Raw genomic sequence first — 23,480 nt, forward strand, 5'->3', positions numbered from 1 at the left:
AAGAAACGAAGCCAACTCCTTCCCGTGTGTTTATGCAGGTGTGCCATCTGCTGGAGATGGGTCATTTTCTTGTGTCAAACCTCAGTGATGGATTTTTATTATTTTTAAATACATCTAAGATTCAGCAACAGTTTTCAAGCTTTTGCAAAGCCTATGTAAAAGATACTCACATCCAGGCGAGTTGTATATACATCGAGGAGATCGAGCTGCAAGGATCTGAACTGTTTAACAACCAGCTGCTTGTACAAAATGCCACCTTCCTCAGCAGCTTGTGAGTGATGGAAACAACCGCAAAATATACAGGATATGGTACAGGTTATTACCTCAGTCTGAAGACAAATAGACTTTCCAGCAACTGGAAAGTTGCTGCAGTTTTACGATGTGGGGTTTTGACTCCAGCTCTTGAGACCCCACAGCCCCTTGACTGATGCTCCAGACTCCCGGGCCCAGCTATCAGCAAGGCACACACACCATCTGCCCACTGGGAATGGATGTCTCAGGAACACTAAGAACAGGGCAGGCTGCATAATCCTCTTTACTAATCTGTTTGTTTCCCCATTTTTGGCTTAGGGGTCTCTTGGGCTGGCTGTGCTTTCCCAGAGCTGCAGGAATGCAGGTGACCTGTCAGTGAGCACCTGTGTGAATCCCATCAGACAGGTCCCTACATCTCCCTGCAGGCTGCATTACGAACACTGGGTTTGGTTTCTCTAGAACCTGGCTCCGGCTTTCCTCTGTTCTGGTACCAAGGACAGCAAGCAGTCACCATCCATCTTTTCCATGCTAGTTGTGACACTGTAGATCTCTCTAACATGACCCCAATAAGAACTTCTTCCCATTTTCACATTTTCCTCCAGGAGCAGTATTAGTTTACTTATTTCCTAATACATAAGATATACCTAAAATCATATTTTCCTTTCTGCTGTCTCTGAACCTTTAGCAAGTGTAGCTTATCAGTTCAGAGACAAAGAACTAGAACTTCACATCCTATTCAAAAGATGGAAACGACCCAGGTATTTGTACCTGATGACATTCTTTGTTCTGTTTTTGCTTGTTTCTAATTTTAACAAAGGATTTTTATGAGCTGCTGAGTACTGAGCTGATATTTTCCAGGAATTACCTATCCCATCTGCAAATTCAAGAGACACACTTTTTATGTGAAGCTATAATTGAGTTCTGTCTTCCCCCTCCATTGGGTAGCGCTCAATAGACGCTGGATTTCACTGTCATTTTTCTGCCTGCTCACTCACTCTCTCCGAAGTTTCCATTCAGCACCAGTTCTTGTCCCTACTGCCCTGAAGCTCTGCATGAATATCACACTGTCCTCTCACTGTTGGCCCTCTTTTCCCAAGTAATTTCAGAACACGTTGACCATCACAGAACTGCAGAACTCTTGGTAACCTCCCTGTTCTGCCAAGGACTGATGAAACGACTTCTTTTCAGTTTCTTAACTGTTTTCCACTTAAGCTACAGCTGTATAGTTTCTTTTAAAATCTTGGTTAATAGACCTTATCAAAATAATTTTGGAAATCCAAATATTTTGCATTTTTTCCCAACTGGTTTCATTAGAAACAGGAAAAAAAAAAAAGCTGAGCAATTTTCATTTTCGAACAAAGCAGAAGGAATTTGGCAGTGATCACAGATCTTGTTTTAATCTCTCCATCCAGCTGTTTTCATCTGTGCCTTATCCTTGACAATAAAAAGCTCTATTCTTTAAAAAGCTCAATGTCAGCCTAGGACACCTGTGCATTAAAATATCTGCATTTCGACCACAAGAACCTTTGTTTCTGACCAAACAGAGGTCAAACATAAGATTTCCAATCCCAGAATTCCAGGGCTGAATTTTCACCTTTCAGTCTTAAGGTCCAAGACTGGAACCTTCTTGTTTCCAGGTAAGAAAAAGGTTAAGTATGTGTTCTCTTTACTACTGGAATTTATACATGTTAAGATATATGGTGTCTTCAGAAAAACCCCTGCATTTATTGAAGTCTGACCTTTTGTGTTAGAGACTGATCTGTAACTCAGGATGGCAATAAGCCCCGTACTGAGGGGAAACCTTCCACTCCTGCTCCACCAGAAATTTCATGGGCACTTCTGTGACAGACAGGGGAAAAGAGCATATGTCTCAAATATATAGAGATAAACGCTTACTTGGCTTTAAATGGGGAATCAGACACAGCATTTTTTGCTTCCATCAAGCTCTCATATTCCTTCGCCCTGGAGGAGAAAATATTCGTTATTATTGACTATTGTCTAAAGTGTACAAGGACATAAGATCAGCAAGGGAGTTCAAAGCTTTGGGGTTTTCTGTTTCATAGTAAAGCACAGCATTTCTGTCAATGCTGCCCTGTCATAATCCATAATCCACTGGTGCTTAACTACTGGCCACTGGCCATTAACGAGTTATCATTAACATCACTACTACAGAATAACATCAGTACACAAAAGACGTATTGAAGTTGACTTTTCAAATGATAGAAAATTTCACAAATTATATATGCAACTGTAGTAATCTACTGCCTATTATAAAATTATTAGTGATATAACATTATATAATTTTATACCAATATATGTAAGTAATATTATTATATAAAATATCAATGACTTAGATAGCAGACCGGTAGCGCAGACCGGATTAGTACATCAGAGAGATTACAATTAACATACAAATAATTGGTTGTATTTGCAGGCACAGGAACATTTTTTATGTAACCACTGACTGCAGCGTAACATAATGAACGTTAGGCAAACAGCACCGAAACACCTCCACCCAGGACTCCTTTACTGCTGGAAACAGAAACACGACCTCTTCAGTCCCTTAAAAGTATTGTTTACATTGGCCAGGGGCCAAAAGGCAGGAAGAGGGAGACAAGCATTTTCCACTGCTTGTTTTCACTCCAGCCAGCCTGTGCCAACAGGTGAACCCACGAGTCATTCCTGGAGCAAGGCAGGACCCACAGTGACAATCCTGTACCCCATTTCTAGCAATAAACACATAAAGCAAAACTAATCCAGCCTGCAGTGATGCGGATACATTTCTCTCAGATACATGTATCAAACCTTTATTTATATTTTCTGTTTGTCCAAATGACTCAAGTTTCCCAAAGCCACTCAGATTTTCCTTCCCTCTGCTTCACCATTCCAACTTATGCTCCACGCAAATACTGTTACATCACCAGCAGCTCTGATTTGTGGGTCATTAATAAAGCCATTAATCACAGCTGAATTTAGTACTAAACATGAAGGTGAGATTCCTTTATTAACCTTTTGCCTTCTTAGCCAGAAACAACACATTTCAGCTTCTGTAGAGACAAGTCAGTCAAACCTGAATTATCACCCCAAAACCCCGTTCCTAAATGTGCGTGGCTGGAGTGCTTTAAATCCCTGCAAAGCTTGTAGCAACTATCTGCTAAGCACACCCCTAATGCTTCCACTCAGCTCCCACCAACCCTGCTTTTCCCGTGTGAGTGTCCAAACATCCTCCAGCTAGTAGCACAGACGTGGGAACCTGAGATAATTCACTCACCTATATATCAGTTGTTACTGATAGCACCAGTTAAATGGCTTAGGGTTATAAATATAATTAATAAGACTAACGAAACTTCTCAACACATCTAATATCCCACTGATCACCATTTGTCCCCTCATTCACCTCTGCCCTTCATTGCTTTGATACTACAAGAGTGATTTAAGATCTGGAAACTCAGGAGTGTAACAGGAACCTATTTGGTTGCAGTTCTTACTTTTTTCCAGTTTGAAATGTTACAGCTTCCTAGACACTGAAATGATTGTGACATTTCACGTGCTGAGGTGTAAGGGCATTCTTCGTAACTATTTATTTTCCTAGAGAAGAGATGCAAATATGTCCTAAAACATAGTGTGTAGATAATCTGCTCACACCTATGAAAGTCTGAATTAGCAGCAACAAAATACCTCTGCTTTATGTTGCTACTGGACATTTTACTAGTAGGTCTTTTGTGTTAACATCAGAAAATCCTCTATTTAACTCTGAGTTATCTTCGAGGACAGCAAAGCCATTGAAAACCCCAGCCACCCTTTAAAAGTAAAACCAAACTTAATGCATGTGAGCTTCATGTCGCCCCACTATAACTTAGATTTTGAAACTTTCACTGTATTTTTCAATAGTACATCACCATTGTAGAACGATGGCCCTTTATTACTGTTTTAATCACAATTTCTGATGATGAACGTACTGACTCACACAGCAGTCTGACACATACAAACTCAAAGTGTTCTGAAAAAGTTTTTCTCCTATCTGTGCCAACAATAAATTATTATTTCAACTTACATTCCAAGGTCTGACAAATCTTTGACTAAATCCAACAGAAGCAGCCCTGGAGAAATAATTAAAACTGGACCCAGTAACTGCATTAAAACAACAGGTCCTACGAATAACTCTGCACCCTGAGCAACCAGAAACCTGAAGAACATTATCCAGTTCCAACCATGATATTCAGCTAGAGAAAGTGCTCATCCAAAGAGGAGAGCAGTCAGAAACAATAACACACTGTAAGGGTGTTGTGTGTTTGAAGGCTGATGTGCCTGCTAGGAGTTAAGAAAACATCTCACGTCGAATGTAGCTCTAAAAATCTCTGCAAGCTTTTTTCTCTTATTTGGAACCCTTCTTGCTTAAAAAGGCAGAGAAAACGTGTAATGATGACTCTTACCTAGCAGAGAAGTGTTTTTAGAGAGAGATGCAAAAATCTGCTACATCTGGCTGAGCATTAACTACTGTGCTGGGGCCCATCCAGCCACAGAGTGACACTGCCAGCTCATGAGATAATGATGTCCTGCACATCACGCTGATTTGCAGATGTCACTTCTCAGACTAAGAACAAATTGCACATCTGACAACTCACTTTCCACTTTAAGATATTTTTAACTTTATTCTTGTTGTGACAGGCAACAAAAAATGATTAAATTTAGTCATGGGATTTGACACTACAGCAGGCTGACTTCTATTTGTTGATTACTATTGATTTTCTTTGATACTTCATTTAAAAATCAATAGCTAGAAAGAAAAATAGGCATGGTTTACACAAATTTAAACATGCTATTGTATGCTAGAATAGGCTACAGTTTTGGCAGCGCACTGGCATCCAATTATGAGAAAAGCTCTTAACAGGTGAAACCAAGGGCTCCAGATCGATATTCAGTTTTCTTTCTCAATCACAGAAAGTGGCCATAAATTAGGCTCATCATTGTTATTTTCAAGACACTCCCAAAGCAAATAATTTTACTTTTTTTTTTTTTCAGCCTTCCCCTGCACTCATACTGGAGGACAGAAGGTAAAGTTTAGAACAGAACTTAGTGAAAAAAAAAAGAAGAATTTGTACTACCTGGAGTTCATCCGTGCCTTTAGCTTTTTGGCTTTCTTTTTAATTTTCTGTTTCTCCTCTCCATCTTTTAAAGGTTCCACAGGAACAGAGCTCTCAATCACAATGTCCACGATATACTTTTTTAATGACAGGTGTTCCTGCAGAAAATATTCAAATAATATTTAATGTTATAGTATGCAATAGAGATCATAGATTATCTTCCCAGGAAAAAAAACAGTGACAAATATTTAACTGAAAGTTATGAAAATGAAGCCAAATTTGAAAATAAATCTTGGGAAAGAGATTATTTCACATTAGAGAAAACGAGCTGTGTATTTTCTAAAAAGGGAGAAAAATTATTAAAAGCAGAACAATAAATACTGTGCTGTCTTTTCAAGAAATTGTCACCTAACAGGTATGGACTCCAAGCTGACACCCCCTCTTGCCTCGCAGCTGCCTTTTACAGCTACAGGAAACCTGCCCTACATAACTCATTACATTAAATTAGCTAATTTTGGTTTTTATATTAATTCTTCATCAAAATCTAAATGTGTCTTAATCTTCATTAAAATGTAAGGAAATGTATTTTATTATTTTACTATCCGCTACTTACAACATTATTGTTTATTAATAGGGCTATTACTTTTCCTCTCACATTAAAAAATTTGAATTTAGGCAAAATATTGGTAAAAGTTCCCAGAAGAAATGCTAAACAGCCAGTTCAATGCCAGTTATTAGAATGTATTTACACAATTTTTATTATACTGAGGCTTGTTTTCTTAAAAAATACCAAACTTACGAAGTACAGGTCACCACCACAGCTTATTAGGATAATTTATCTTTGAATATTATTATGGCCACAATCAGATGTGGTTACTCCTTCCCTTTTGGTACGTACCCTTAAAATTCAAAGTAAAAGGTGAAGTGCTAAAAAAATTTATAGACAGTCTTTTCCAGAAAACAACCTATATTTTCTTTCATTGATTCAGGAAAATGCTGTGCCTGTTGAAAACAAAATAAATCTCAGTGAAATTTCCTGGAAAAAGACCATTTAGTTTTTGGAAAGCAGTGCTGCATGGTATAACCTAGGAATATATATCTGGGGGAAACAGTAAACGAAATATCTATTTTAAATCATGGCAATGCAAAATGAATACTGAATTAGGAGTTCTAATTCTACTGAATTCTCCTGGACACAAGAAATCCAACGTTATTCTCTAACAAATTCTAAAGGTAATATTGACTTTCCCTTTGTCCTCTGCCTACCCTGGGTAAGTCCCAGCACACCTGAACAGTTTTCCTCAATGAATTGTCCAAGCTGTTCAAACCATACACATTGCTAGAGCCTTTTGTAAGGTCATTTGAACAGCAGGCATTTTCCCCATTTTTAATATTCTCCATTTAGTTTTAGCAAGAAGTGCTCAAAGGAAGATCTTCTCGGGGTGTCTCCAGAGGCAGTGGCCCTGGAGCGTTGCGATGGGTTAGTTCTCCACCAAGCTGCTGCAGCTCAGAATAAACCACCCCCGTCCTGCTTAGGAACCCCCAGCTCAATTCTGTCTCCTCAGAGGGATGTATCTCTCAACAACCACTTAAAACCACCCTTTCCACTAGTTTTCTTTTTAAAACCAGAAATTCAGTGCTTAGGTTCAAACTGCACAGGAAACAGGCAGGTTGGAGTTGGACAGCGTTAAGAAAGGACTTCCTCAGAACAGAGCACGGCACTGCTGCTTTGCTACCAAGCACCTCAGGGCACTGATCCTGTGACATCTACTGAGAAAGGTATTTACAAATGATTTCCATGGGATTCTGTGTGGACAGCCCTGTTTTCCAAAGGTACAGCATCTCCAGGAGCCCGGCTCAGGGCTCCCTGGTGGGATGCAGCACTGGTAACACACAAAACTAGCCAAGGCTATTACTGTACTTCTGCATCTTCATTCAACAGCGCAGCTGGGACTCTGGTTCATCACATCTTCAAACTGTTCCTGCTCCAAAGTGACAGCAGACTGGAACAAAGTCTCCACGGCACTCTGGGACAGGCCCCATGCCACACCAGGGACAGCCAGGCTGCTGTGCAGCCACACCAGGGACAGCCAGGCTGCTGTGCAGCCACACCAGGGACAGCCAGGCTGCTGTGCAGCCACACCAGGGACAGCCAGGCTGCTGTGCAGCCACACCAGGGACAGCCAGGCTGCTGTGCAGCCACACCAGGGACAGCCAGGCTGCTGTGCAGCCACACCAGGGACAGCCAGGCTGCTGTGCAGCCACACCAGGGACAGCCAGGCTGCTGTGCAGCCACACCAGGGACAGCCAGGCTGCTGTGCAGCCACACCAGGGACAGCCAGGCTGCTGTGCAGCCACACCAGGGCAGCTGTGACCGCAGGGTCACACTCATGCTGGGCTCAAAGCAAGGAGACAAAGCTTTGCACCCTCTGCACACTCATCTCTTCTTTCATCATCTTATCAGTGATTAGCTGCTGACTTGAAGAGAATTGTAGGGTTCAACAAGCACATTCATGCCCTGGCTGTGAGGCCAGGAGAGCACCCATGATGGTGGCACACATTTGTTCACGGGAACTCGAGCACCTCTGTGCACGCCGGTTCTCAGTGTTCTCAGCTTTCACACGGGGCTGTGTGGATTAATATCAGACTTCATACGGCTCATTAAAGTCAGACCACAGTAACAATACCTCCTGTCACAAAAACAACCCCTTGCTGAAGGTACAGATCAAAGCGTGGGATTATCACCGTGGGCAGATCGACACCATTCAGGTGCGAAACAAGAACAACAGCGAGCTTGGTATTGGGTGACAACTGGCACCTGAGGAGAGCTGCTGCTACACCACTCTCCAGAGCAGGGGAAAAATATTCATCCCTGTGTTTTATTAAGTTCCCACCAGTTACCTGAAAAAATGAAGGTTTTCGAATCCACTGAGTCACACTGAAGTACAGGAAGTCCAATCCTTTAAATAATTAAATTCATGAGTAATTTTACCTGCACTGCCATAGTTGGGCAGGTGAACACACCATGAGAATAACCATCAGAGCATAAAAGGGAGTGAGGCCAGTGCAGTGTTTTTAAAGTAAACTTTTGTCATTCTTTCATTGAAGTAAGAATGAAACTCATCAGTTTGGGGTGGGTGTATTTCCCAGAAATGTAATGCAGGATAGCTGGGTAATCTGGACACTTCTTCCTGAAAGCCTTTCACTTTTTTTTAACTGTTATTTTTATATAAGTAACTGCTAAATGCAGTCAGAATTTCTGACTCCCTAAAAGCATTCTGGGTTTCTTCTTACAGCAACATGAAGGGTCATCCTGTGCTATGCTGAGCACATTCTGGCCCCAAATCCCCAGATATTGGTAAACCAGCCATTAAGGCCATTATAAATGCAAAGCATTATAAAAGAGAGGATCTTTTTTAATTGAAGCTTCTGTCATTAAGATCTATTTTCAGCCCTACCAATAATATTCAGTGCAGCTGCAGTTTCAGCCATATCAATTTTAGCTGTGTGATTTCTCTGAAGCTATGTTTTAAAGGCTTATGTACAATATACTCATTTTGCTGGTTCTGTCCTACCAGGACACCTTTTATCTCAGGATTAAACCAGAGCCATCTATGACGGACATTCTGTATCAGCTTTCTGCCATCATTTTTCATACGTGATCCTCATCCTCTGAGCTGCACAGCTGAGACCAGGAACATCACAAAGTAATGTCTCAGCTCTCAAGGAAGTGGCAGAATGAGCGCCACAAAGAGCAGGCACTGCTCTGTAGCTGCAAAATAAAGAAACAAGAACTGAATGCTGACATGGATTTCTTCATGATCACCTGTGTATGCTCCTCTCTGCTCACGTGATGATGGCTTAGTGACCTATTAGAGCAGAAATACTCCTGCTCTTTCTCTCCAGTGTTATTTCCAAATACGCATTCTCCAAAGCTAAGGACTACTACTGTTAAAAATCCCAAGGTATCCTGGACCTGTCTCAGGGGGAGACCCGCAGGCCCCAGCTGAAAAAGCTGGGAAGCAAAAGTAAGGTAGCAAACATCCACCATGTGATATTTAATGGCATTTGTACAGACACATGTTGTTATTGGACAACTCCATAGAATCTCTAAATTTTTATAGGACACTGAAGTAATTTTTAGAACAACTGACAAATTTCTGTAAAAGTTTCGATACTTTATTTACAAACAGGGTGATAAAGACGAATATTGAATGGCCATGTAAAATGCAGTCATCACAAAGCAGACAGAAATTAGATCATTTACAAAAAATGTCTTTGTTATTCCTTTCTTCTCCCTCCATTCTTAACTGTTCTGACTTCTGGTCAAGTCATTGAAAACCCTGAAACTTTCCAAATGCAACAAATGGGCCTCCTCTACAAACTACATGAGAAATCGAGTTGCCAAAACCATTAAAGCTAAAGCTAATAAGGTCACTCCTGAAGTCACAGTCTTGCTGGTTATTGCCTAGTCCTCTTCAACTCCCTGAACCAGAAAATCTACCCTGTTAATCTCGTATCCTTAAGTTGATAATTCTAGTTGACTAGGCAACTTCTTATAACCAATGTTTTCTCTCTTTCTAACATGAGATGTTTACACTACAAGGATAACAACATTATAATCAATATCCCCGAAATAAAAGTAATTTTTTTCAGACTCCAGAACTCCAGACTCTAATTGAAGAGTTTTCCATGGACAGTGCAGCAAATGCTACAAAATGCTGAAATCCTATATAGCTGAGCAGGGTCCACTTCTGCTTGGATGAGGAAAACCACAACTTAAACCAGAATCTGAACCTCAGTAATCCATATAAAATACAACAGCTGGGTAAGAAATTTCCCAGTTGATACCCTCTTCATACAACAGCCATTCACAAGACCAATACTCTTCAACAGCTCTCCCCATTTAGTGTTCCAACTACAGCAAGAGCATCCATGGATCTGGCCTTGCCAGTCAAAACCTTGGATATGTATTTCTCAAACCAGAACACAACTGCAAAATCATGCTCCTACCCCATCTTTTTGACTACGACACTTCTTGGCTTTCTGTATTACATATAAGCTACTATTCATTTCGTGACTCAGAAGATATTAATAGGAACTTTATTAAACTGTGAAGTGTGCCAAACAGAATGCTTCCTAACGAAATTCCTTCCTTCTAAAATTAGAGGTAACCATAACACAAATAGTTATTTCCAGTTCCTTTCTTTTGAAGTAAGCTTTGCCTTTTCATGAATTCTGCCTGGGGCACGCCTGCATAGGCAATATTGAAGGCAAGCCAGGAAGGGAAGGAGAGCCTGGCTGTGGTGGGGCAGCCCCAGGTGCAGACCCTGTGTCACCCCTGGCCCTCCCCGAGCACAGCGTTCCCTCTAGCACAGGCAGGGACAGGAGGCTCCGGGATCCTTGGAGCAGACAGGAGAAGCCAGGAGCAGCAAGCAGCTGTACCAGGGAGCTCCTGGCACCTGCTCCAAGCTCAGGGAGGCAGCAGAGCAGGGGATGCTCAGTCCAGCATGGAGCAGGGCACAGCCTGGCAGGGCACTGTGAGCCAGGGCTCCTGACCTGGGCTCCATTGTTTGTAAACTGATCAAGTACAGATGTGGAAGGACTTCCTGGCTATTGGACTTTCACCCAAAAAACGAAGCCAAAATGACCTTGCTGAATATCAAGCCTTTAGAGGGTTTTTTCCCCTCTGTTATTTTTTCATTTTCATTCCCTTCTGTACTTCTGGGTTCTGGCCAGAACTGAAGAAGAAATGCCAGAAAACTGTAAGGCTGGTTATTCTGTTATTTTTGTATTCTTTCCAACCTTGAATCCCCAAATTCTGAAAGAAAAGGTATTCTTGTAAGTGTTCTAACCCAATTCTGCAGACCAAAGCAACTTGAAAAACATTTGTCTCCAGCTATTTATCTAAATTCAGTCTTCAGAACTTCCAAACGCTTGTTGTTACCTGCCCTGTCACATCAGCATTAAAACATAAACATCAGGAAGACTATAAAGAAATACTTGGAGTAGCTTATATCACATAATAGCTGTCATTCATTTACCATTTTAATATAGAAAATATAAATCAAACTGAGTATTTTCCACAAAGGTAAGGTACATAAGGAATATATTCAAGCAAATCAATAGGTAATTATTCTGAAGCCTACATATATCTTTTGGATTTACATCTCTACCTGCTTCAAAACAGACAATATCCTGTAACTGCAGAAAATCATTAAAAAGTGTTTTTGCTATTTATTACCAAAGTCAGGAATGATGGTTTCTTACTTGTGTAAATAATCACTTAAGGGATATATTTGCCAAATTTTGAAGGGTTTTTTAAGGTTAAATTCTAAATCACATTACCACAGGAATATTTGTTCATGATTTTACTACATGTTTCAACAATACTCTTCACTATTTTATTTTTTCCTCATAACCTAGGACAATATTTAATATGGAAAACAGATGCTGAAGTAGACTATGAGTTATATCAACAGCACACTTCAATTTTAAACAAAGAGAGCCTGAAACACAAATGATCAGTAATTCTCAATCATAAAGAAATTGAATACTGTTATAGGACCACAAGTGATCCACTCCAAAATACGAAGACTCATAAAAAGGAAGGTATTCTGTACTAATATGAATTAATAGGTGTTACTAGAAGTGCTACATGTATAAGAAACAGGTCATAAAGTAATGAATATTCAAATATTCATTCATTTTGAGAATCAAAATCAACATTTTAATTATTAATATTTTTATGCTAGGCTGTACTTTAGAAGATGAGCTGAGAGCATTAAAAAACTATTATTCATTCAAGACTGAAGTGACCTTTCATGGTACATCTAGGATTCTCCTTGATATCTGGGATTTAGGGTTTTTTTCCATGAGGGACTAATCCTGCTTTTTAGCACACCCAAACTAAAAGCTATTTTTACTGCTAATAGTGACTGCACTTTCAGTCACCTTGCTTGTCCATAGATTCAATGACACAAGTCTGCCACTAAGATAAATAACAAATTAGGAGCTTTAAGCATTTCTTCAGATTTTTAATATAATTCCCACTTGTCACTCTGAAATGTGGGAACAGAAGGCAAAGTAAAGGTGCCTCCTCTGTGAGGATGAGAATTCTGCATCCTGGCCATGGAAAGCATCCCTGCAGGTGAGGGAGAAAGGCTGCAAGGCACTGACATTCTCATCTGGCTGCAAGGACAGCTGAGAGAAAGGGGGGGATCAGAATGCACTTGGGCCTGCCAGCAGCAGATTCTTTTACTGGCTGTGAATATTCAAGAGATCCAAGCCAAAATTAGGAAGGGTGCAGCTGCTGGCAGTGATCTATCAAAATTAAAGGCACAGCCAATAAACAATTAATCACATACATTTTTGCCAAGAAAAACAACACTTTATAATAAATTAAAGGTAAGAAGCAATTGCTATGCAAAGTACAAAAACTAGAATTGATGTATGGGGTACTGAGAGACCTTCTGCAAACTGCAACATGGATTAGACTTTATAAATGATTGCTCATGACAATGTCATTTAGGACAGAAGTATTCACAGCAGAATGACACAGCCAGAACTCCTGGGCTGAAAGGAGCACAGGTATCCATGAGGTAGGTAATGTCCAGAAACAAAAATGGACCACAGATGCCTGGCGTAATTCCACTCCTGCAGCAACACACAACTCTGCTCTAAAAAAAATTCCTTCCTTCTGCAGGAAAAAAAAAATTGAGTAAAGCCAACTCAACCAGAACCTGAGGCTTTACTGGGATGGGGAGTTCTTGTTTGCAAGTGATTTACAGATTGTTTCCCCTGAGCAAGAGAGAAGAAAAATGAGCTACTGTTGGAGAACTATAATGAGATGCCAAGAAAAAAAAAAAAAAAGCATTTACTATGAGGTCTGTGGATAAAGCAAACAGCAATATTATTCTACATATGACCAAAACACATGTATCACCATGCTGCCCAAAAATGGCTGCAGAACCACCAGAGCTGGGTCAGGGTCATCTCCCCGGGCTGTAATGGCCATAATGGACCAGGCAAGTGCCAGAAGAGATGAAGGGCAAACAGCAGGGCAAGAGCAAGCTGGACACACTGGCACTGAGCAGAGCTGTGCTGCCCCTGGATCCCTGGCAGTGCCCAGGCCAGACCCCTTCCACCTCAAACCAGTCTGATTCTAGGAACACAAGTAGACATGTAACATACATATGAATGCTCCAGAATAAAAGGAGAACTATTAATTGTGTATAATGATTTTTAAAAGCCACATCCTCAAAGGTTTAAACTCCTCAAATAGCAAACATCTCAAACTCCTCTATTAGATGAAGCGAAAAATGTGACCATGCTTAGTATTATTATTTTCCATTTTGCTTAATCATATCTTTTAGACAAGCTACCAAAGGAGTTTATAAAACTCTGTTATTCATTGAAATACAAGAACTTGAAAACACTGATTCAGAAAGGAAAACAAAAGCATTTTTTCCATACTGCAAAGGCTAAAGCCGTAAAATAATAGTTATATATAATTTAACTGTAATGAAAACATAGCGTATTCAAAAAAAATAGTAATTAGCAAAATCCTGGCACCACCATGCGTCTAGACAAGAAAGCTCCTTGTTAATACAGACGAAGAGCAGCCAGGGTCAGACATTAAACTATTCCCACATCTTTTTCCCTCAGTAATTTCCTCTGCAAGAAATAATGGAAGCAGCACACACCTCTAGGAAAACAGCTCAATTTCTTTCAGAAAAACAACTCCTCGCTCCTAAAATCCAACAATCCTTTCGAACTTCCAAGTGCCGTGAACACAAGCTCTGCCTGTGTGCGGTGCTGGCTGCTAAGCTCAGCTCGCTGGCACAGCACAGGTACCAGCACACCCTGCCAGGGCTGTGCCCGTGCCCGGGGCAGCTGCCAGCACAGCAGGCACTCTGTAAGTCACAGCTGGGCCAGCACAGGCTCCCACTGCAGCCCCAGCCAGTGGGCAGCCACACTCCACAGGGAGCTTCAGTCACTGCCCAGCAGCTTCTCCTAAAGGAGCGTGGGTGGGCTCAGCCAACCAGGTCTGTATATAAATCCTCAATTTATATTCTGTCAGTCTTCAGACAACGATCACCTCTGCTCCATCACAGGATTATGTTTTCATTTGATCTAAATACACCTCTTAGAAGTTCTCTGTTGCCTTTATATAATGACAATAGAATCAGTTTTCTCTCCTGATAAAAAAACCCCACGTTTTTCACATATGCAAACAACAGTTCACTAATGTTCCTCCATCCTTCTTAGGAATACATAAAACTGTAGCATGCACCTTATATAAATTAACCAAACCCTGCCAAGTCATCTATTGCATCTGGTTTTTAGAAGAGCTTTTCACTTATTAGAAACATTCATAGAGCACATGGAATTACAGGATTTAGATTCTGAAAGTCCCTTTAAACCATGGCATTTAAAGGCCAGGAGATACAGAGCGAGCTGGGCCAATGGTTCAAAGGGAGCTCTTGGGTGTATTTCTCCAAACAAATCAGGAGAGACAAAAAAGGCAAAGACAAAAGAGAAAGCAGAGGGGCATAAAAGTGAATCTGTAGGAGCTACAAGTGGGAGAAAACATCTATGAGGTCCTTGCAGAGACTCCTCAACCTAATGAAATCACCAGGTGTTGTCCTATGGCTTTTGCAGGCACCATTTCACTGAGGCCTTTGTGTCGCACAGACATGAATTCAGCAAAGCAATTAGTCAGGACTACCAACATACTAATTGATTCCAGCGAAGTCAATGAAAGCAAATTGCTTACAGTGTTTACATCTTTTGCTGAACTAAAAGCAATTGGATGTTGAGAGAGGGGACGGGAAATCAATAGCACAGAAAAAGGCAGTGCAAAAGCAGGCGAAGCTGAGAGTTTGATGGAAGCAGCCAGGCACTTAAGCAGAGAGATAATGCAGGCAGGACGCTCTTACTGCACTGCAGATAATGCTGAAATGATGTGGGGCAGGGGGAGCATTGAAAGCTTCAGAAATATACTGAAGATGACTTTTAGCCTGCTGCAAGTTTTACCACCTAGGTGAATTAATGCATCTATAAGAGACCAGACAAAAGCAAAGTTACAAAGGAAGTAACCAACATGAACAGAACTTGATTTGCTTTTACAGGATAACCACTGTTAGAAAACCAAGAGCCGTTTGCTGTAAAACAAAGGTACAACTGTTTCAGCTGGAGACTACTAAATCCCCAAATGAAGAAAACCCAAAAGGCTGACATGCAATGAAGCTGCCACACAATCTGAAAAGAACTTCACGGTTTTTCATTTTTGTATCTTCATTCACAGCAAAACTATTTTCTTTGTGTGTTTCACATCCACAAATGAATTCACCTTCCTGATGGTCTAATCCCAGCTGTCAGCTCCTGCACAAGACATGCTGGAATTAAGCACAATGAGCACTTAATGCCAAGCCAGTGGGCCATTGCTCCAACATGCAGTCTGCTTTACCTCTGAAAATGTCTCTAAAATTACAGAATTTATAGACACTACAGCAAAGAGAAAACCCCTAGAATACATCAGCTTCTTTTTATTTCTGGCAAGATCAACTCCCACCACATACCTGGCCCAGAGGAATCAGTGTCCATGACCATTATGAGGTTTTTAACTTTTTGTTTACAGTCAAATCAACCAAGAAAAATCCTTACTGCGTGAAGAGAAATTATAAAATCATTTGTTTAAATCGGTTTCCAAAGTCTTGAGGAGATACCTAAATCTGAGGTACCAATATGGACAAAATTGAAGTATTTCAAATCCTGTGATTTCTCAAGTAATAGTAAAGAAATTCTATGATCAGATTAGAATTTTATAAAAGCTTTCTTTCCAGGCAGCTGCCTAATATACTGAACAGGCTGAACACAAAATAAGTCAAAGATCAAGAGGTAAGTTATCTGAGATGCCAAGTGCATAAGGTTAAAGGTGAAATTTTATTAGGTCAAAGGTGATATAAATAAAATCTTTTATGTCAAAGAAGAAGGGTCACAGACAAGACATATATAATCTAAATACATCACAGATGACAAGTAATAACTTTAAGTAGCACAAGTGTGTTCTCACTAGAGTTACCTTCACTGACTGAAAAATTGAAAACACTGATAAATAAGTAACCGTGACTATTACAAAGCTTCCCTGGAATATGGGTTCACTTCTGTGAATACTTTGGAATTTTTTTCTCAAGTATTTCAGAACTTGAGAAATTACTGGATGCTTTAGTTGTTGTTAGAGGTTGGCATTAACTATGTATGCTGAATAAAGGGATACACAAAGCAGATTGCTCTGATTATCAAAACTGCCTTCCTACTTTACTCTGCCCAGATCTACAACAAGTATCTTAGCACTGCTCTTTGAAAAAAAAAAATAAATAAAAAGCAGAGAAAATCTCAGGCCTAGGAAATTTCAGGTTATGATAATATAGTTAAGGATTTTGTACTTGGACTATCTGAAATAAAGCCATAACTAATACATAAAATACCTAACAACGGAAGCATCCATACATTGCCAGTATGCCAAGTACCATGCAGCATCTTGGTTAAGGATATTGGAATCTGCTAGAGGAATTCTCAAGCTGCTCATTCAGTTAAAATTGTTCACTCCTTTCTCTCTTGCACTAAGCATTACCCAAGAAATACATACATTAAACCTCCATCTAGGTCTTACATTCTCATCAAAATGTTTTGCTGAGAAACCCTGGATTTAGGCACAAAAATCAGGACCTTTGTGCCCTCTAGTGGAACTTCTCTTTTACCGGCTGGTTGCAAAGGCAGCTGTCAGGACCTGATCCCACCCTCACGAAACCGGAATTGTTCAGCTATCAGATGTGGAGAGTTTGTACTGCCCAGTCACAAGGAAATCCAGTTCACTGCCTTATTCCAGATCCCTCTGAGCCAGCTGCCCAGCAGGAACCACACTTCAGTCACCAGTGGCCAGCCAAGTACCAGTAGAGGCCAGAGAGATCCAAGAAAATGTCCATCAATACCTGGGACTGCCCACAAGAGGACAGATCCTGGGAAATCTCACAGCTGCTACTTCCAGGCAAACAGGTGCACTATGGAGATTTCTCAAATATACACCCCAGGTAAGCCTGGCACCTAAAATCCAAAACCACACAACTCCTACTAACTACGGTCCAAGAGGAAAAAGAAAGTGAGAAACCAGTTTATGTACTTTCATTACAGCTGGAAGGGGCAGGAAAGTGGGACTCCACAAACATTTATTCCTCCAGACTACTCTGCCTCTCCAGTTATCTTTTTCTGCTTTTTCGGTGATAACCATCTCTGTGGTTCAGAGACTTAACTCTCCAAAGTTTTTTATAAAGGAGAACATGTTACTACCAAATGTAAGAAGCTGAAAACAAAGAGAAGCTTTCAGTAAATAAAAATAGTAGAAGAACTGTGAAGGAAAGGGAAAAATTCAGAACTACTGGACAGTGTCATATGAATCAACTTGGCTAGAAACTGATTTCCAAACACAATTAAGTTCAACCTGAATCAGTGCTGAAGAACTGGCTTGCACACTATTTCCTCCTAACAGATATAATACAGGGGCATTCACAATTTTTTTGGATGTGGCAGAACCCAAATTCTCATAGAAAAGGCCTTGACTTAATACTGTAGTTGAATTCTGGCAGCAGCAATGAAAAATTAAATGAGATAACTATGCAGATATCTTTTCTACAAAAGAGTAGCCTCTTGCTACGCATAAAATGTCCTCAATGCTTCCTCAAAATCACCCTAAATGCCAACTCTTCTAAAGGAGCTACTGAAAAGCTATTTCTCTTCTTAGCAATATTAATACTTCCAAAACATTTCAAATCTTACATTGTGAAGTAATTTAGTGCTAAGTTTTCAGCATTATGGACCATGGTGCACAGAATGGCACATCTGCTCACCTGAAAGAGGACTAAGGGATTTTAAGCAACAAGAAGAAACAAAGAAAATAGCAGGATGGTGACAACTGTAATGTATAAGACTTTTCCGATGAAAAGATAAATGTAGTGACATGAAAAATGCCTTTGATTAACAGAAAAGCAATTCCTCACATTTTATAAAGAACCAATTTCAAATGGCAGTTGCCTGCAGCATGTGAATGCACTGTTTCTTTCACTGCTTTTCACTGGTGGTCTGCTATGACTCCCATGCTAACAGAAAGAGTCTTGTTCAAGTCCTTATTCAATACTTTCATAGGCTACTCAGCTGAATGGCATTTAAACCAGAAGTAATACAGCAAGACAGTACAAAACTTACCACTTCTTCATCTGAAAGCTCTCGTCCTTGGATGCTACTGTTTTCTCTCACAGCTTGTTGATGTTTTTTCCCTTTAATGTGGCTGAAAAGATACACTTCTGATGAAATCTGTAATGACAATAACTTAATAGTTATTTTTTCCTTTGCAAATTCCATAATGTATAAATAACAGCACTTTAAACATAATATGCCAAATTGTCAGGGGTACGTTCAGAAATTCAAGCACAGTACTTTACTCCACAACCTAATTTACGTAAACATCTTTTATGCAGAATTTAACAATAAATTACAGAATGATTTGCTAGCCAGCAGTGTAAGAATAGATTAAAAAATGTGTTAGGCTCTCCTCTCATCTTCACTTTAATCTAATTTCATATATTGGAGTTTCACTCTGAAATGCATGATCAGTGAGTACACAAGACTCCAGCCTGCTGAGCCCGAGTTTCTGTTCCAGCACCGCCTCAGGTGATCCCATGCAGTCTCGCTCAACGCAGCAATTAAAGAGAAATAATGCTCAGTGGCAGAAAAGGCTCCAATAATGCACAGTCTCTGCAAAGCAGTGAAAGCAGATATCAAGAGAGCTCTCAGCTCTGGCCCAGTGGCTGTGTGGCTTCTCTCCCCCACCATTCCTGGGACAGGGAGGGCAGACACGGGCAGAGAGCCCCTGCTGAGGCTGGGACGCTGCCAAGCAATGTCCTTGGCTTCCAAGAGCAACCAAAAATCAGACACCAAAGGAAGAGAGGAGACAAAGAGAACACTCCTTTTCCTGCCCAACACTTTTAACTGTCCAACCAAGCTCCATTCAAGAACTCCTTGAGCTTGACGTGGTTTCTCTGAATTTCAGTCCAACGACACTCAGCCAATCAGGCCCTGACCTCAGAGTAAATTCAAATATCCAGAGCATCTTACAAAAGGTGTTCCCAGCTCAGCTGCCTGCTATGTAAAGGACCATATTCTTTACTTTGCTTTAAATCTTTTAACTACTTTCTCCCATCTCCTCAGTTCTTGCTTCTCTCAGCAGAGAGCCAATAACTGAGCACTGCTCAGTCTCCATTCTACCCACAACTCTGCAGCTCTTTTAAATCTTCCCTAACCCACCTGATTACAGGCAGCAGAATAAGATGCACTTTTTACAAAAGCAGAACAGGGATACAGTAAATGTGCAAGTGAGTAAAGCAGAACTTGTAGCTTCATGGCTTGGGTTGGTCTTGCAATTGCAGCAGTATCCCCTCTGCCCAACTCACCATGACATTGCACAACGAGCACTGCTTCTTTCGCTCATAGGGTGTGAGCTTTGGTGCATAGTCAGTGTTAGCATGCCTTCCACTACTGAGTTCAGCTGCTTTCTCTTTTCTCTGTTCAATTTGTTCCATGTGCCTTCTAATGCTTTCGTCGTGCTGGATGGAAAATAAACAAAGCAGCGAAGAGAAACCACATTGAATGACAGCAAATGGAATTGACAGCAAAAAAATATCGCCGTATTTTTCAACTAACGTATCCTTTTATACCTTCAGTTGAATCTTCTTCTGCAGTTCTTCCATGGCTTCTTGCTGAGCTGCTGTAAGAGCTGCCAACCTCTCTTCTCGATCTCTAACCAAAAGATAGTAAGTACAGGGAGAATTTGTATCAATGTAAAGCATGAATAACACTGACACATTTATGTTTGGAATGCAGAACAAGAAAACCCAAAAATGAAGTTGAAGATGGTTCAGTAGAAAAGAAAAACAACAAAAAGCAACTTAGGTACCTGAGAATGCTGATGTTTTCATTCAAATGACTTGACAAAAACAGACACTTGAACCTTTGTAGCAGAACCTGGATCACACCTCAGTCCCAATCAGAGCAATGAGCGTCAGGAAGATGTCAAAAAAGAATGAGGATTGTGAAACCCTGTCACATTCCTCAGCCAAGGGCTGCAGTCAGCGAACCAATGGGGAAGAGCGGACAAAAAATGGAAAAAACCCCTTGCAGCACTGAGGGCAGTGCTTTATAAAACGTCCATTGGTGCAAATTTAAATAATGAAACTTCCCGACAGAACTCTGACTAACAGCATCACTGCGTGTAAGAGAATTAGATTTTTTTTTCAGAGACAAGAACAAGGGGTGTAACTTGACTTATAACCACGACCATTAAGCAGAAACCCAGGTAAGCAGGTTAGAGTTTCATCAAGAACAACTTCTACTGATCAGTAAGCCAAGGAAGCAATTAAATCCTAAAGGGGAAGAAAGTCACTAACTCATGCTGTTTCTACAAACAAAATTTGTACAATGTGATGGGAGCTCTAAAGTGCCAAAGACATAATGGGTAAAGACATAGCTCTGGGTAAAACTGAGCTATGAAGGAGTCAACCAAAGCCATCAGCCATCTTTTCAAAAAGCATTCCAAAATTAAAGGAGCCTGAGTGACAAAACTAGACAGCCTGACATAAGGACTATTACCCAAACTGCAATGGATTTTGTCAGGCGTGGATTTCTGTTTGTCTGGGTTTTTAAACAGAAATATGATAGAAAACACCAAAATCAGTTCCATAAACACAGAAAGCTCAGATAAAGTAACAGTTTTAAAACAAAAAGCCACAGAAAATACAAAAATGGTTAGGAAAGAAGACAGCGGAGGAAGTAAAATCAAATGATAAATATTAAAAATTGTTCTTTCAGAGAGAAAAGGTGAACGCTTCCAAGCAGTGTGGGCACAGGAGGGGTGAGGAGGAGATTATGGATGAGAAGCATTGGGTAGTTTATGTGTTATCATCCATGAGGTACAGAAAGGAAAACTTAACTACAAGCTCATTTTAGCTGTTTCTTTCTGTCTGCATTTTCACACATTTGTTGAACGCTACAAACTACAGCAAATTATTACCATTTCATACTTTGGGTTAATAATGTTTTGGGTTAATAATGTTTTGTCTTTGAAAAGATTCCCAGGTTTCCATTTATACAGCATCAACACAACTCCTGCACAAGCCCTTCTGAAAAGCATTGTTTTTCCATAGGGCACTTTATACAGCTTTATGATCTCTACTGACAAGATCAACATTTTCTACACTGTGGATTTCAACTCTCTGGAATATAAAATACTTTGAAATTACAACTAAAACTTTACTGGAAACAAGTAAAGGGCAGAGGGGCTTTTAAAGTCAGTTTTAAGTACACTATTCCATTCATACAGATATTTTAACCACCAACAAATGCACACAGTAAAGCTTATACTGAAGAAACTTCAAGCAGATACTGCAAAAATTGCTCATTCCTGCCAGTATTTAATCTTCAGGGTACAAGCCAAATACTAGCAGCAGGAAAAAACCCAACAAAACACCAAATGATACCCCTGAGGTTCCACCAGAACACACTGCAGTGCAGGAGGGAAAGGACAGGACAGCCAGATTCCTGTCGAGCTCATCCCTCCCTGAGCTTCAAACCCTGGGCACTGCATCCTCCCCTCGCTCTGCTATGCTAGAGAAACCCCTGACAGTTACTAGGGAGATGTAATGACTCTGACACGACAGAATCATCACACTGTAAGGCACCACACACATTCTTTCCTACTCTTTCCCAAAATTATCAAAAAAAAAGAAAGAAAGAATCTCTTTTTTCTAATCGACATCTGGCAAAGAAAAACAAAGGAAAACAAGTGCAAGCACGGTACTGCAATATCAAGTACAAAAAGGGTTTGAAAACTGAGTGTTAGAGCAACAAACACAGAGGAGACTTCTGAGACACAACAGGAACAGAAGGGAAATGGAAACTGCTTCTCCTCACAAGTCATAAGGAAATGAATGGAGTGCAACAAAGGGATGGGGCCGATTTACCACTGATTAAACTCAAAGAGCAAGGAATTATATGCATGGAGATCTTCCACAGAATCTAGCTGTAGAAGGCCTTAGAAGACAAAGATGTTAGAAGGGCAATTATTGGCCATTTGCTTACTTTGAGGGTTTCCTCAGATTTCAGAAAGGTGTAGAAGCCTTACACATGCAGGGTCTATCTTCCCAAATTCTCCACTAGTCCTAATCTTCCTGGAGTATTTGCAAGTGAGAATGAGATACTGATCCCTTCCAACTCACTTGATCTCATTGTGATTTTAGCTCAATACACTGAGGAAAGGTCCACGAAGCCCCAGCAAAGGCTACAGATCCTGCCCAGAATTCATTACATGTCTAATGGAAAGCTGAATCTCTTTATGATGTCACTCAGGACTTCAGAATATGAAAGGTGATCAATACATTTCTGCATATTTTACTTGGGGGAAAAAAAATCCCCTTCTTGACAATTTTGAAGAAAACAAGCCATGACAATAAAAATGCATCAAGAACCATTACTAAATACCCATCACAGAAAACCCCAAACTTTTACCAAGGTTTTAAGGATTGTTTATGGCAGGGGAACTGCAGGGAAATAGGGAGAACTAGGAGGTGAATACAAAGAGAATTTGGTAAATTAAACAAGCAGAATGTATCAGACTGCATCAGATTGGAAAGTAAACCTGTCTTATACACCAACAGTCATTCCCTCTGCACCTCATGTTTGGCTCAAAAGGAAGAGAGATATGTGAGTACATGTGAAGTCCCCTTTATGAACTTTTAATTATGGGCAAAACTATAAACCAAGTAGCTCACAGGCAGCAGAATTAGTGAAGTCTGATTTCCTGGCTGTGTGCTTCACAGATGTAATCTTTGGTGTTTACAACAATGTGAAATCAAACTGATGCCAGTAAGTCCAAAAGTTTCTGAAGAGTGTAGGAAATGGAGAACATGGGTACATTTTTCTTGGGTTGTTTTTTTTTTTTTTTTTTGAAAACTACGGTGAAATACAAAAAAGGCAAATTATTACAAGGTCTTTTCAGCAATAAAACTAAGATGAATGTAATAAAACACAGCCTTA

General features: G+C 40.3%; 1 protein-coding gene across 4 annotated transcripts in view; it reads right to left on the minus strand.

Annotated features, from left to right (window-relative positions):
• Positions 1-23,480, minus strand: part of SCAPER (S-phase cyclin A associated protein in the ER) — a 138,915-nt gene that overhangs the window by 77,475 nt on the left and 37,960 nt on the right. For all 4 annotated transcript variants that reach the window (XM_040077406.1, XM_040077407.2, XM_040077408.2 and 1 more), the window contains 5 exons: positions 20,108-20,189; positions 19,844-19,996; positions 18,600-18,707; positions 5,358-5,494; positions 2,149-2,214 (listed from right to left, as the gene is read on the minus strand). In XM_040077406.1, coding sequence (XP_039933340.1) covers positions 2,149-2,214; positions 5,358-5,494; positions 18,600-18,707; positions 19,844-19,996; positions 20,108-20,189 — 546 coding nt within the window. The remainder of the gene's footprint in view (positions 1-2,148; positions 2,215-5,357; positions 5,495-18,599; positions 18,708-19,843; positions 19,997-20,107; positions 20,190-23,480) is intronic.

Source organism: Hirundo rustica, chromosome 13 (genome assembly GCF_015227805.2).
Source record: "Hirundo rustica isolate bHirRus1 chromosome 13, bHirRus1.pri.v3, whole genome shotgun sequence".
Taxonomy (NCBI): Eukaryota; Metazoa; Chordata; class Aves; order Passeriformes; family Hirundinidae; genus Hirundo; species Hirundo rustica.